The 13,126-nt window shown below is 37.2% G+C and overlaps 2 protein-coding genes across 2 annotated transcripts; one reads left to right on the top strand and one right to left on the bottom strand.

Moving 5' to 3' along the window:
• The first annotated feature begins 3,333 nt into the window (after positions 1-3,333).
• Positions 3,334-9,777, top strand: LOC149840362 (uncharacterized). The gene is made up of 15 exons (XM_090005056.1): positions 3,334-3,430; positions 3,642-3,736; positions 3,852-3,965; positions 6,216-6,320; positions 6,449-6,520; positions 7,252-7,364; positions 7,473-7,607; positions 7,747-7,815; positions 8,047-8,134; positions 8,244-8,315; positions 8,418-8,518; positions 8,989-9,106; positions 9,232-9,291; positions 9,390-9,500; positions 9,685-9,777. The coding sequence occupies exons 1-15, from the start codon at positions 3,334-3,336 to the stop codon at positions 9,775-9,777; spliced, it is 1,443 nt and encodes a 480-aa protein (XP_089861182.1).
• Positions 9,778-10,312: 535 nt separating this feature from the next.
• On the bottom strand, positions 10,313-11,392 carry LOC149840361 (uncharacterized protein At4g14100-like). Its single transcript, XM_090004409.1, has 2 exons — positions 10,916-11,392; positions 10,313-10,637 (listed from the first exon to the last, which is right to left on the bottom strand). Exons 1-2 carry the CDS (start codon positions 11,382-11,384, stop codon positions 10,435-10,437), a joined length of 672 nt encoding a protein of 223 aa, XP_089860535.1. The 5' UTR covers positions 11,385-11,392; the 3' UTR covers positions 10,313-10,434.
• Between the last annotated feature and the right edge of the window lie 1,734 nt (positions 11,393-13,126).

Genomic DNA, 13,126 nt, shown 5'->3' with positions numbered 1-13,126 from the left:
CGGTACGGCATGCAATAGCCAGCACAGCTAGGTCATTGATCATGAGGGTCTTTTTCCAATTCCCCGTGAAAGAAAAAACTGCTCTCTCTCTCAATTCGATACAAACAAAAGAAAAAATTTTCATATGTAAACTTTTCATATGAGAACTTCTCGCATGTAAATGTTTCCTTTCGTGTGAGATTTTGTCTCACTTTCGAACACCCAAGTAATCACGATTCTTCGGTTGGATAAGGAGATCCAAAAACTTGGGGATAATTAGCTTCAAAGCTGTCATGCAGCAACCATGGCAGACATGCAGGGCCGCACATCACGATAGGGCTGGGTAGCTCGGTTCAAAATAGACTTGGCACGGGCCAGGCTGTCCCATCCCGTGGGTGTGTCTTTATAAACAAGTGGTCAGCCCGCGGGTTGAGACCTGTTTACCACTGAGGTGTTATCCCATGTGGTAAGCGGGGTCCTGTGCCAAGCTGAAGCCCAGGTTCGATTCCCTCTGCAACACGGGGCTTAAGAGATATCTTGTAGGGTCTGCCTAACCCCAGCTTGCCTTTTATATATATATATAATTGAGACCTGTTTTGTTAAAAGGAGGTGGTTAATAATGCAATTCAGCTTTTTTCCGTATAGCTAGCTTTCTGTTTGAATCAGTGAGAAAAAATTGGTGATATTTTGATACACAGTATGAGCCATTATTTTTTATGCCACTTGGAAAACTGAATCTAATGATGCATTAGAGATGATTAAACACAATAAGATGGTAAATGCATTATGATGAACACATCTCCATGGTTAGTTCCCATATTTGGCAGCTATTTACTCATGCAAATAAGAGTGTAAAATATATATATATATATATATATATATATATATATATATATATATATATATATATATATATATATATATATATATATATGAAAAGTGGTAGCTACCTAGTACGTTTTGAGCCTACCGGCAGCCTACCACTATTAAATAGGTGTTTTCAGGATCATGTTTTTTTTTTATAAAAACCATGATTTTTAAGCATTTAATATTTTTAAAATTTATAAACCATCAATTTTTAAATCTTATAAAAAACTATCTGCATGTTGGAAAGGATGATCCAAGAGTAGATTCTTACAAAATCCAGCATGTAGATAACATCTATATGGTCAGATTTTAGGAAAAAAATAGAAAAAGCCTTTCAAAGAATGGTAGGCTGGCAGTAGGCCTTTACCACCTATATATATATATAATGGGTAGTGATAAATGCAATATGCTAAATGAGTTTTGCAGGTTTTTTTGTTTTATTTTTAAATTCTGACCTTACTGATGTGATCTATGTACTTTATTTTATAGGGATCAGCTCTTGAAGTTTTTGATTCAGACACATGAGTGGGTTTTTATAATGTTTTTGAAAAATCAACGGTCCAAAATCTTTGTAAACTTTTTAGGTTCCAAATATCATTTTTTTCATCAAAAATACAAGATCCAGGTGTGGATTCCTTGTAAATCAACCATGCCCAACACATTTATGGGGTTGGAACTGAAAAAAAAACATTGGAAGAGCAAAAAACCTCATTTAGCATGTTTCATTTAGCACGTACCCATTATTCATATATACATGCACATATATAACTTGTGGTGGTCCACACTTGATTTAGATCTAAGCTCCAAATGCAAAATCTAACCTTTGGATTATGTTTAATATGATATATTTATTGATTTTATGTATTAAAGTTAACTGAAATATGATGTTTTATAACATTTCTCAACTACCTTTTTTTCTTGAATTGTGAGCCTTTGGTTTTCACTATTTCAAAATAGGATCTTATAATGTATTAGACATGATAAAATCTTTTATCATAGTAAATAAACCATGCTAAATACATCTCTACAATTAGATCTACCATTTGGTGGTTAGATTCGTACAAACAAGAGTGTATATCATCGGATGATGTCATGATACAAAATCACCTTATCTTTTTCTACAGGTGTGCCTCTCTCTCTCTCTCTCTCTCTCTCTCTCTCTCTCTCTATATATATATATATATATATATATATATATATATATATATATATATATATATATATATGAAAAGTGGCAGCTGCCTACCACCAGCCTACCTGGAGCGTTGTTTTTTATCTGACCTTGCATATGTGTTTGGTGGTCGATTTGCAAAGGAACTACACTTGAATTATATTTTTTTGATAAAAAATATAATTGTTTAAGCCTTTACTGTTAATGAAAATCTTAGACCGTTGATTTTTAAACCTTATAAAAACCTTCCTGCATGTTGGAATCAAACCATTCAAGAGTTGATTTCTATAAAATCAAGCATGTAGAACACATTTGTACGAACTGATTTAAGAAAAAACCTTCAAAAGCCATGGTAGGCTGACAGTAAGCTAAATATGTGGTAGGCAGCTACTACCCTCTCTCTCTCTCTCTCTCTCTCTCTCTCTCTCTATATATATATATATATATATATATATATATAGAGAGAGAGAGAGAGAGAGAGAGAGAGAGAGAGAATCAACTCAGTCTGATGGATGCAAGTTGTTTCGACTCAATCTGATGCGATAGATGTGTTCAACATCGTTGATTTGATAGGGGTTGACCTTTAAGATAATATTTTTACAAGCAAAAAATATGTTCTTTAAATTGAAAAAGTTTTAGTGCGTTTATTGACATCACTTTTCAAGTTGCCAGAAAAACCTGCTCATACATTAGGATACAACAATCTAAACACCCTTAGTGGCCAAACAAATCATGCATATCACATTCATAGAGTCAGATTATCAAGAATTAAAAAATAAAAAACAAAAAACACTGTGGATCCTACATATAATTGACCCAAATATGTGCTGATTATACAAAAGCCGAATCTTCATCCTATAAATTTTATCTGGATCATGTTTGGGTCCTTATCCAAGAGCCAATCAACATCAGCCAACACTTTCCCATCAGATGTTCATGACTTACTCAAATTGGATGATTCACACCTGTAGTGTCCGAACCCAAAGTAGAAGGAGGCAACCCTTTTGAAGATCATATCCGGATCCAGATCGTATCCGACCCGATACACAATACCCATTATAACCTGAATTCTTTTCAAGATCATGAGCCGTTACTTTTTCAAAGATCCGTTAAAAGACCAACCGACAGGTCCGACACCACTAAGAGAGAGAGAGAGAGAGAGAGAGAGAGAGAGAGAGAATCTTGTCCGCCACCCTCTCCCTAAGCAAAGCAAACGCTTCGATTCCTCTCCCGGGATGGAAATTCCTACGATTCCTTCCTCCTTTTTTTCTTCGTATTCTTCTCTGTGAGAAGTTTAGGCTTCGTTAATCTCTCTCATGGCGAGCAAGGTGAAGGACGTCATCTGTCTCAAGCGGGAATCCGTCGTTCCTATTCTCAAGCCCAACCTTATCATGACGTTGGCTAATCTCTTGGGTATGATTCGTTTTCGCGTTTTCGTGAGAATTTCTTCTTTCCCTCCTTTTCAACTCGGATTTTTTTTGCTTTTTAAAGATCAGAATGTGGATGCCTCTGTGGTTTCTTTTCCAATGAATGCAAATTGTTTTTTTGTAGTTTGTATTGGAAATTTGGAATTGACATTTTTTCTATCTCCAGAGGGTCTTAGGATCTCAGTTTTCTCTTGCAGAACGTTGCGATGATCGCGTGGAGTTCTTGAAGCTCTGCAAGAGGGTTGAGTATATGATTCGTGCTTGGTATTTTCTGCAATTCGAGGATTTGATGGTGATCATCTTCATTTTCAACGAATTATAATTTATTCTTTTTTTCTGGGGTTGTTTGATGGGGATTTCTCTCTTGATTAAGAGCATTTGATGGGGGGTTTTCGGTGATCTTGCAGCAACTGCACTCTCTGTTCGATCCCCTGCACGGAGCTCAGAAATTGGAGCAGCAGAATTTATCCCCCAAAGAGATTGATGAACTTGAACTGAAATTCTTGAACTATCTGTTTCAGGTTAGCTTCTTATATTTGTGACATTTTTTTGACAATTTATATTTGAATTGGGATGCAACAAGTTATGATATGTTTGAATTGTTGTCTCGAATAAATTTGCATCTGCAAAGGACTGAATCTAATGATTTACTATGTTAAATTATTAATGTTGTGCCTAAATGGCATATGAGGGTTGTGAGTAGTTTATTTGGTTGAATTCAACAGCTTTGCTATGCCTGCACCTGGAAAGCTTCATCATGATTGTATATACGATGTTATATTCTATCACCATCTCACTTGATGTAGATGTGCATGGGTTCCACTCTCAGAAATCTCATTGTTTCCAAGTGAGTTGCGCTGTGGAGATTGAATATAACCAACCATCAGCTATGTACAATTATGATCCCAACAAGTTTATGGTACCCACTAACATAGAATTAGGAAAAAATAGAAGAATTTGGTGCTTAGTTAGTTGGTCTATGTCAACAATCCATTGCAGTATATGATTGGTGCATGTGTTTTATTGTAAAGAGTTTTTTTCATAATCGTCCCTACCTTATGGACTATACCCCAAAACATCCCTACCTTATTTGATTTTCCAAAATCATCCTTACATTTGAAAATGTTAGGACAAATGCACTTTTCCTTCATGTGACGTGTAGTTGCCTTAAGGATGGTTTTGCCATGGCTGACAAAAAGGCAGGGAAGATTTTGGAAAATGGGATAAGGAAAGGTTTGGTTTTGGCTTGACGATCATGAAAAAGCTCTTTATGTAATAACATTAAAAATATTTTCTGGATATAAAAATTAAAATATTTTAGATAAAATAATATAAAAATTAAAAATATTTTAGATAAAATATGTTGGCCCATCATGTCTGAATTGCAGTCTGTGTATTGGGCAAAAAGTGCAACGTACCTGGCATCAGCTGCATTGTGATGTCGATCCTAGATCCAGGTGATACTTTAGTTTGAAAAATTGCTTAAGATGGGGATCTTGTAGTTTGAAGTATGCGCAGTTGAGTTCTTTGGTCTCTCTGTTACCTGAAAGGCAGTTTGGGTAAGGATGTCAATGCCGCAAGCAACTATTTTTGCAAGGCTTGCTTCATAACTTCATAAGGTGTTTGCTCCACCTTCCCTCTCTCAATTCCCCAGCCAATAAAAGGAAGAAAATAATAAAATCCTCACACACCAACATCCTTCAAACCTCAGGTTACCTTGTTGTAGTGTATCTGTCTCTTTGCTCAGAATGGTTTTAATCTGTCATGCTTCCTTAAGGATGTTCTAGCTACAATGATATGAAAATTTTATGACTTGCAGGTGACCTTGATATATAAATGCAGGATGAGAAAAGCTTCAGTGTTGGAATTTCACTTAGGACAAATGTTGGTGTTAGCTGGTGTTAGTTTTGATCTTTTGCATGTACTTGAAGGCTCTTCTAGCTTTTCTTGATAATATAATTCACACTGAAGTTGATATCCCTGATATTTTGCTATTTGATACTTTGTATGGTCATGAATTGAATTTGCTAGACTGTGTGAGCTACAGGAGACTTGCATTTCTCCATTGTGGTAGGTGTGGTTGAGCTCTTGTAGTTTTTGTATACATTAGTAGGCTTTTCTAAAGTAATACATCATGAAATTTAGACTACAGGGATTACCAGCTCCCCTTCCTAGTTGACTATGTCTCTAATTGCTCTGTGATTTTTATCATTTATTAGAGATCTTTGATTTGTATCATGTTACTTATTGTAATTTGGTTTGAGAGCTAGAAGTTCATGGTGTCTAATTTGAATTTTGGTTCCAGAATCTAGAGTTGCAATTGACTTGGAACTTAACCTGCAGACTTCATTGGCCCATTTAATTTTTTTTCTGCAGACTTGGGATTGTAGACTCATTTAGGCCTTCCAGTACACAGCCTAGTCACCTGAGTCTTGGTTTGAGTTTTGATCTGGTTGGGCAAGTAGCCAAGCCTCAGGTGATTTGATCACGTCTGTAGCTTTGCTTGGCCAAGCCACATAAGACTTGAGTTTCATGGGCTTAGTTGGCTCAGCCCCTTCGATCTGTGCCAAGTCCCAGTCATTAATCAGCCTTTATTTTCTTTAGAGTCCAGATTTTTTCATTTGTCAAAAATCAAAAGTCAGTAGCTATGTTTAGTAAGTTGCTTTTGATTATTTTGGAGCCATGTCTAATTAAAGTAATGGATTTTTTATTGCTCATGTTATCCTAGTTATGGAGTTGACTTATGTCAACTTGTAGATGTTGTTTTGCAGGTCATGGACAAAAGTAATTTCAAGATTGTTACTGATGAGGAAATAGAGATTGCCCAGTCGGGGCAATATCTTCTGAATCTTCCCATTTCAGTTGATAAATCAAAGGTTCTTACTTCCTGTCCATTTGCATTGCCTATATATCTATACCGTTGTTTTTTTAATCATCTCTCTCTCTCTTGTGTCCCTTCCATTTTCTCAATGTTGAGATTTTGCTGGATCTTTTGGGTATGCAGCTGGACAGCAAGCTTTTATCAAGGTTTTTTGCTGAGCATCCTCATGATAACCTTCCAGAGTTTTCAAACAAGGTAGTAATGTTTCACCTCAAGTAGTCTACAGATTTTCTGCCTTTTGCCCCTTGAAATTTGAATAGTCTGCAGTCAAATCCTTTCTTGGTTAATTGAATACACCATTCTGTCTGATTAGTATATTCTCTATATCTACAACATCTATGTCTATTTTCCAGGGTGACACCTTAGGCCTTATAATTTTGACCCACTTGATGTTCAGTGTACATTTTTTTCATAGTCAAGTCTTGAATTTATATACGGCCTGGGATCAGTTAATGGCGTTTAGATTTTTTTTTTAATTGTTTTTCAAATTCTGCACTGTATATAATAGTCTAATGCCATCTCTTTGACATACAGTTTATTCGAATTTATTCCAACTAAATGTGCAGTCGTGCTATAGGCTCAACTTCACTGAGAAAAAAGGAATTGCATATGATGCCAAAGTAAAAAGTAAAATTCGACATAATAGCATTTCATATTTGACTGTAGAGATTTTATTTCCTAATTTATTTTTTTCAAAATTGTAGAATAAGCTAATCTTGTCACTTGCATTTTTACGTAGTTTTGATATGGGAAACAAGTGCATTCTTTTTCTGTAGTTATCAGCCACCTCTACATGAGATAGCTGTAACTTTATAATCTACCTATCTATGCTCTTCATCTGCAATGATGTAGTAATAGTCTTTGTTTTTGTGATGGTAAGTTTGATATAATATTGTTTTCTGTATTGCCTGTGTTCTTGTCTGAAGTATATAGTTTTTCATCGGGGAATTGGGATTGATCGCACAAGTGACTACTTTGTCATGGAGAAATTGGATATGATCATTTCCCGTATATGGGCTTGGCTCCTGGGCGTTACTAGGTAAGCTGTCTGTCATAGTAAGATTCCTGACAGTCCATTTAAGTACTTGTTATCTTTAAAAGAGAGATTCAAGCTTTATATGGTGTATTATTTGTCTCATGTTTATAGATTACAAAGGTTACTATCTGGAAGGCCTAGGCAAGGATTACCAAAAGATCTGAAGAAAACTGATGAAATAAGCGGGCAATCAGAGAATGATGACCTGTATGTTGAACGAATTCGAATTGAGAACATGGAACTGAGGTATGATTCTAAACAGTGATGTTCCATCTATGTTCTTGTTGTTTCGTGTTATCAAGTAATTTTAATTTGCTAATAAAGCACATATTTCAGCAATTCATTTTCAGTTCACTTATTTGAACTCTGTTATGTGCATTTTCAGCTTCAAAAACTTGCTGAGCAAGATCACTATTCAAGAGCCAACTTTTGATAGGATGATTGTAGTCTACAGGTGATTACTGTATTATCTCATTAGTGTGTTTCCAACAACAAAATGTGTTCCAACTTTTCATGTATGAGGTACAATATTTCCATGCTGGAGAATATTTCTTCTCAGACGGTCAGCTAGTCTATTTGATGATGGCTGTAAATCAGTTCCGTTGATATATATTCTTATCTGTAGGTAAGATACACAGGCACGATTAAGTGCAGGTTAGTTTAATCTGAATGTTCTTGTTATTAGGCCTGCAAGTAAGAGGGGCCATGATGATCGTGGAATTCACATCAAGCATTTTAAAAATATCCCTATGGCTGATATGGAGCTGGTTCTGGTGAGTTTCAGCAAGTGATATTATGAAAAGAGGATTGTTCTTCAAGGCATAACCTTAAATATTCTGTATTTGATTCTATAGCTGTAAACGAGTAGAATCTTTTTTGCAGCCAGAGAAAAAAAATCCAAGCTTGACCCCTATGGACTGGGTCAAGTTTATCATTTCTGCGGTCTTGGGTCTGGTCAGTCTTTTCATATAATCAGGCAGATTAGTTTCTGTTTTGATTTTGCATCTTTTTTTCCCTGCATTTCTTAGTGTGAACTAATTTGCTGTTTCCCTTCAGGTTGCCCTTGTTAGCTCACTTGAAATGCCTAAAGCTGATATTTGGGTTATAATTGCTATTTTTTCTGGACTTGTGGGTTACTGTGCCAAGATATACTTCACGTAAGTTTTCCATTGACAAAATGGGTTTTGATCTAGTCTTTAGTGTGTTCTGTGGAACCAATATTAGTTGATCTTTGAATTGTCTTTCAGCTTCTTTATCTCTTTCAGATGAATTTCCTGTTTTATTTGTTATACTTGGGAGCTCCAAAGGATTGAGAGATCACATTGTTACTGGAATAATTGTTTTATCATACATAAAGTGAAACAATTTGCTGAATCATAAGCTAATCATGTACCATCATGCATATTTTAAGATGTACCTTCGATGTAACATCTCTCTCTCTCTCTCTCTCTCTCTCTCTCTCTCTCTCTCTCTCTCTGTGTGTGTGTGTGTGTGTGTGTGTGTGTGTGTGTGTGTGTGTGTGTGTGTGTGTGTGTGTGTGTGTGTGTGTGTGTGTGATTAAAAGTTCATTTTGCATTAGTCAGTTTTTCATTTTGTGGATATTTTGAGTATCCATACACCCTTTCAGGTTCCAACAAAATATGGCAACATACCAGAACTTGATCACAAAATCAATGTATGACAAACAGTTAGATAGTGGGAGAGGAACCCTTCTGCATTTGTGTGATGATGTTATACAGCAGGAAGTAAGTATTATATTTGTTACTTTTATCGCTGTACTGTATCTTTTTCACAAAGGAAACAACTGTCTTGTTTTTCATTTACAAGGAAATCTAATTTTGTAATAACTTTTTTTGTGATGTTTAATTAGGTGAAGGAGGTGATTATAGCATTCTTTATTTTGATGGAACAGGGTAAAGCAACAAAACAGGTATCTCAGGCTAATGATACTAGTCTTTTGCATGTTTTCTTGACAAACCTTATCTCCCCAGGTCATGTTTTCTTACAACTTGAATTATTTATTCCTAGGGTCTTGATATGCGGTGTGAAGAACTCATCGATTCAGAGTTTGGTCTTAAATGTAATTTTGAAGTGGATGATGCGGTTAAGAAGTTAGAGAAGCTTGGGATTGTTGGTCGGGTGAGTTTCACATTAGCAGCCCAAAAAGAAAAGAAAGCAGCATATTAAACTAAAATTCACTGTTTTAGATCTTCTGAGATGCATCTGACTTGATATTTTACGATATTAGCCTATTTTCATATGATGGTATGCTGGGTTTTGTCTGCTTTGGCTTCCTAACAATTGAAAATTCTGCACATTTCAGGATTCAGTTGGAAAAATTTATTCTGTCGGACTTCAGCGTGCCAATGAGATCATTGGAACTACGACAGAAGAACTGGTAATGAAAGCAAGGTAGGTTTCCTCCTGATTACTCCAAAAGGAATGTTCTCTGTTAAGCAGTTCTTTCAGTTCTGGGCACTTGTGTTCATAAAATCATCTAACTTGAACCTATAAACCGAATTGCAGGTGTAGCTCCAAAGAGTTTCAAGAATCAAGTCAACCACCATCTTCTATGGACAGGAGATGATCTTTTTTCTCTCTTTGCAATTTGTTTATTTGTCAATGGTCTGTTTTCCTGCCGTATGAGTGTATATATGTGCTTTGGATCTATCTGTTTTCCAAAACTGCAAAACCATTGTTGCACATTCTTTCATGGACGAGCTTCACAGTTGTATCTATAGTTGAAAAAGTACTTTTTTTGTGATAGGCAAGCTAGGTTAGGCAGACCCCCACCAGTTATACAACCGTACCATTGGGTAGTTGAAAAAGTAATCAAAAGCACTTCAGAGTGATTATCCCCTGTGATGAACATGTATCATGTTCCATCCCTTATCTGAAGAGCATTACGCCTTACTACAAGGATTACTAAAACTTGTTCTGATAGAAGGACAAACACACACACAAAGCCATGAGGGAAAGAAAGAGTATTTCATCAACAGAAATGGGGAAAAAAACGAAGCTACACTGATCATTTATGGAATTTTAGGGAACCCCACAAAGGGTGACCGTGCATTTACAGAACAGAGTAATTCAACAGGCCTTTGACACCACTTTTCTGTGCCAAATTCTTCATAGAAACTTCATCGATCACAGAGTGCAGGCTCGTTTTTACTTCCATTTCTTCCCTCTCCTTATCAAAACAATAAACAGGGGCCTGCCACTTTGCATCTTCCAGCACAGCCCCAACCTCAAATGTCATCACATGAGCAGACATGCCTGAGAAGATTACACCACCACCATTTTCAAAACAAAGGCCAAACCAGAATACCAACAATCAGACGTAATTAAAAGAACACACACACACAAAAAAAAACATAACAAGAATTATAAGATGGCAAACCAGAATACCAACAATCAGACGTAATTAAAAGAACACACACACAAAAAAAAAAGATAACAAGGATTATAAGATGGCAAACCAGAATACCAACAATCAGAAGTCATTGATAGAGAAGAAAAAAGAGTAAAGATAACAAGAATTATATGATCACTACCTGTGAAGAAAATCCAATGAACAGGCCTGTTGGTGACAACATCCTCAAAATACCAAATGAAATCAACCTTGGTCCACACATTGCACAGGAACCCATCTACATGCTCTTGACCTAAATAGGTTGCGCCATCAAGCCAGTTGGTTGGGAGGATCCCTACCTCAAAGTGCATGGTTCTGCACTCCTTGTTGGCGTCCAAGGTGTAGTAGAAGGAGGTGCCATTGGTCCACTCGAGGTCATAGAGGAGCTTACCGAGCTGGTTCTGGATGATGTTGAAGTTCCTGCCGTTGGGCCAATCATACCATAGGTCAACGATTTGGAGTTTGCCGGTGGAGTTCATGTAGAGCAAGGAGTGGAATTGCTCAGGCCATGGAATTGGGGTTGGGTCTTGTGCCTTCCCATGTGATATGAGGACGAGGAGAGCAAAGGAGAGGGCAACTGCCCTTATTCCGACGATGTTAGTCGCACCCATTGTTGAGAGAGAGAGAGAGGGGGGGGGTTGTGTGGCTGTCTTCGAGCGATCGCACTCGATAAATATATTATATTCTATAGTATAATATTGAGCAATATACTATGGGTACTTTCTACGAGTGCGGATCGTATCACCCAGCAGCCAGAACCGTTAATCCCGCCCCGTTGTAGCTCAGCTCAAGCGAGACCCAGCCAAGACGGGATTAGCGGTTCTGTTTGTTAATGTCACCCAGCGTTTCATACGATCAGCTCTCGTACTTCTATGGTGGTACTGTACCACCATAACTACTGCAAAAAACTAAGTTTTGGATCATGTTTAGTAGTTTATCCTAAGTTTTCAAGTTGACTGAAATATAATGTTTTATATAATTTCTAAATTACCTTTTATTTTTGAATTGTAAGCAGCTAATTTTTTGCAGTTTCAAAATGAAATCTTATGGTGTATCAAACATGATAGAGCTTTCTGTCATTGTAATTAAACCATGCTAAACACATATCTATGGTTAGATTCACGATTTGGTTGCTAGATCCACACAAACAAGAGTGTGTACCACCTGGACCCAAGCGATTTGGCTTAGTGGGGGGGCTAGACGGCCTATCTAGGTTCAAATCCCATGGGCGAAGCTTGTAAGTACGGCAGGTTAAGCCAGCGCAGCTAGGTCTCTGCGCTTAGAGCGGTTTCTCAAATAACCTTAAAAAAAAAATGTATACCACTCTATGTATCATGTACAAAACCACCAATATGTTTTTCCCATTATTATATTATATAAAATTATACATTGGAGCAGGCCCATGTCCGACCCACTGACAGCCAGGCTAGGCCTAACCTAGTTCTGATTTAGGCCGGCTGCATGAGGCTTAAAAGAACGGGCCTAGGGGTGGGGCAAAATGATGCCCACAGCCCATCCTTAATTCAAAGGTTCCTCTGTGTGTGCGTTCACAAGTGTGCTTTTTTTCTCTTTTGCCTGAACCAAGGGAAAAGCCCCGATCACCAACCGTACATTGGCAGCTTTCGTTCGATAAAACCCAGTAAGTCTTGCCTATTTTAATATTTACACGAAGAAATCACTCTCAGTATCAGAAACCTAGCTGCGCTGAGCATAAATTTATAAAAAAAAATTCACCCCCCCCCCTCTTACCTATAAATTTACAACTCGTGTCAGACATACGTATCTCTGTGACAAAGACTATATCGGACGGGCCACCCATTACACAGCCTTGTTGTGTACCCTGCGGTCCTGCTCAAATGTACAGCACGCAAAAAGTTCTAACCCTTGCCCAATAGGCATATTGGATACCATAAGAAGGAACCATAAACAAAAATACTCATGGAACCACACAATCCCTGTGGAGAAGCTCTCATATCGGCAGCTTTGCTGCCTTTAGCAATACGCAGCGGAGTGTCCCATTGAGCTTGTGCCTTTGCGCTAATTGTATATATTTGTTCATTGTCCCTCTGGACTGTCTACAAACTGCGCACAGGATTGTGGCCTTCTATGAGGATCAATTGGATGGCCCAAAATCAAAATTTCATAATACAAGGAGATTCCTACAAATTTTGTAGTACATTTTTGTCAGATAAAATAAAGAAATGGTATAATTCTGATTCCAGTTCTACAAATGAGCAATATTATCATATAATACATGAATTGCAGCCCCACTAACTCTCTCTCAAACTTTCAATTTTCAAAGAAGCATAGGGCCTCTGTAAAACGACTGCAGCAGGGTAAGATAATGATGCCA

The sequence above is a fragment of the Nuphar pumila genome, chromosome 4, assembly GCF_984573655.1.
Source record: "Nuphar pumila chromosome 4, dmNupPumi1.hap1.1, whole genome shotgun sequence".
In the NCBI taxonomy this organism is placed as follows: domain Eukaryota; kingdom Viridiplantae; phylum Streptophyta; class Magnoliopsida; order Nymphaeales; family Nymphaeaceae; genus Nuphar; species Nuphar pumila.
The sequence above is the reverse complement of the archived record's forward strand: the minus strand, read 5'-3'. Positions and strand labels throughout refer to the sequence as shown.

Bases quoted from the DNA above. Each gene is read 5' to 3' on its own strand.
- LOC149840362 (XM_090005056.1), top strand. From the start codon at position 3,334: ATGGCGAGCAAGGTGAAGGACGTCATCTGTCTCAAGCGGGAATCCGTC. The intron at 3,737-3,851 runs GTGATCATCTTC...GTGATCTTGCAG, and splicing joins TGCAATTCGAGGATTTGATG to CAACTGCACTCTCTGTTCGA. The intron at 9,292-9,389 runs GTATCTCAGGCT...ATTTATTCCTAG, and splicing joins AGGGTAAAGCAACAAAACAG to GGTCTTGATATGCGGTGTGA.
- LOC149840361 (XM_090004409.1), bottom strand. From the start codon at position 11,384: ATGGGTGCGACTAACATCGTCGGAATAAGGGCAGTTGCCCTCTCCTTT. The intron at 10,638-10,915 runs GTAGTGATCATA...TAATCTTCTCAG, and splicing joins TCATTGGATTTTCTTCACAG to GCATGTCTGCTCATGTGATG.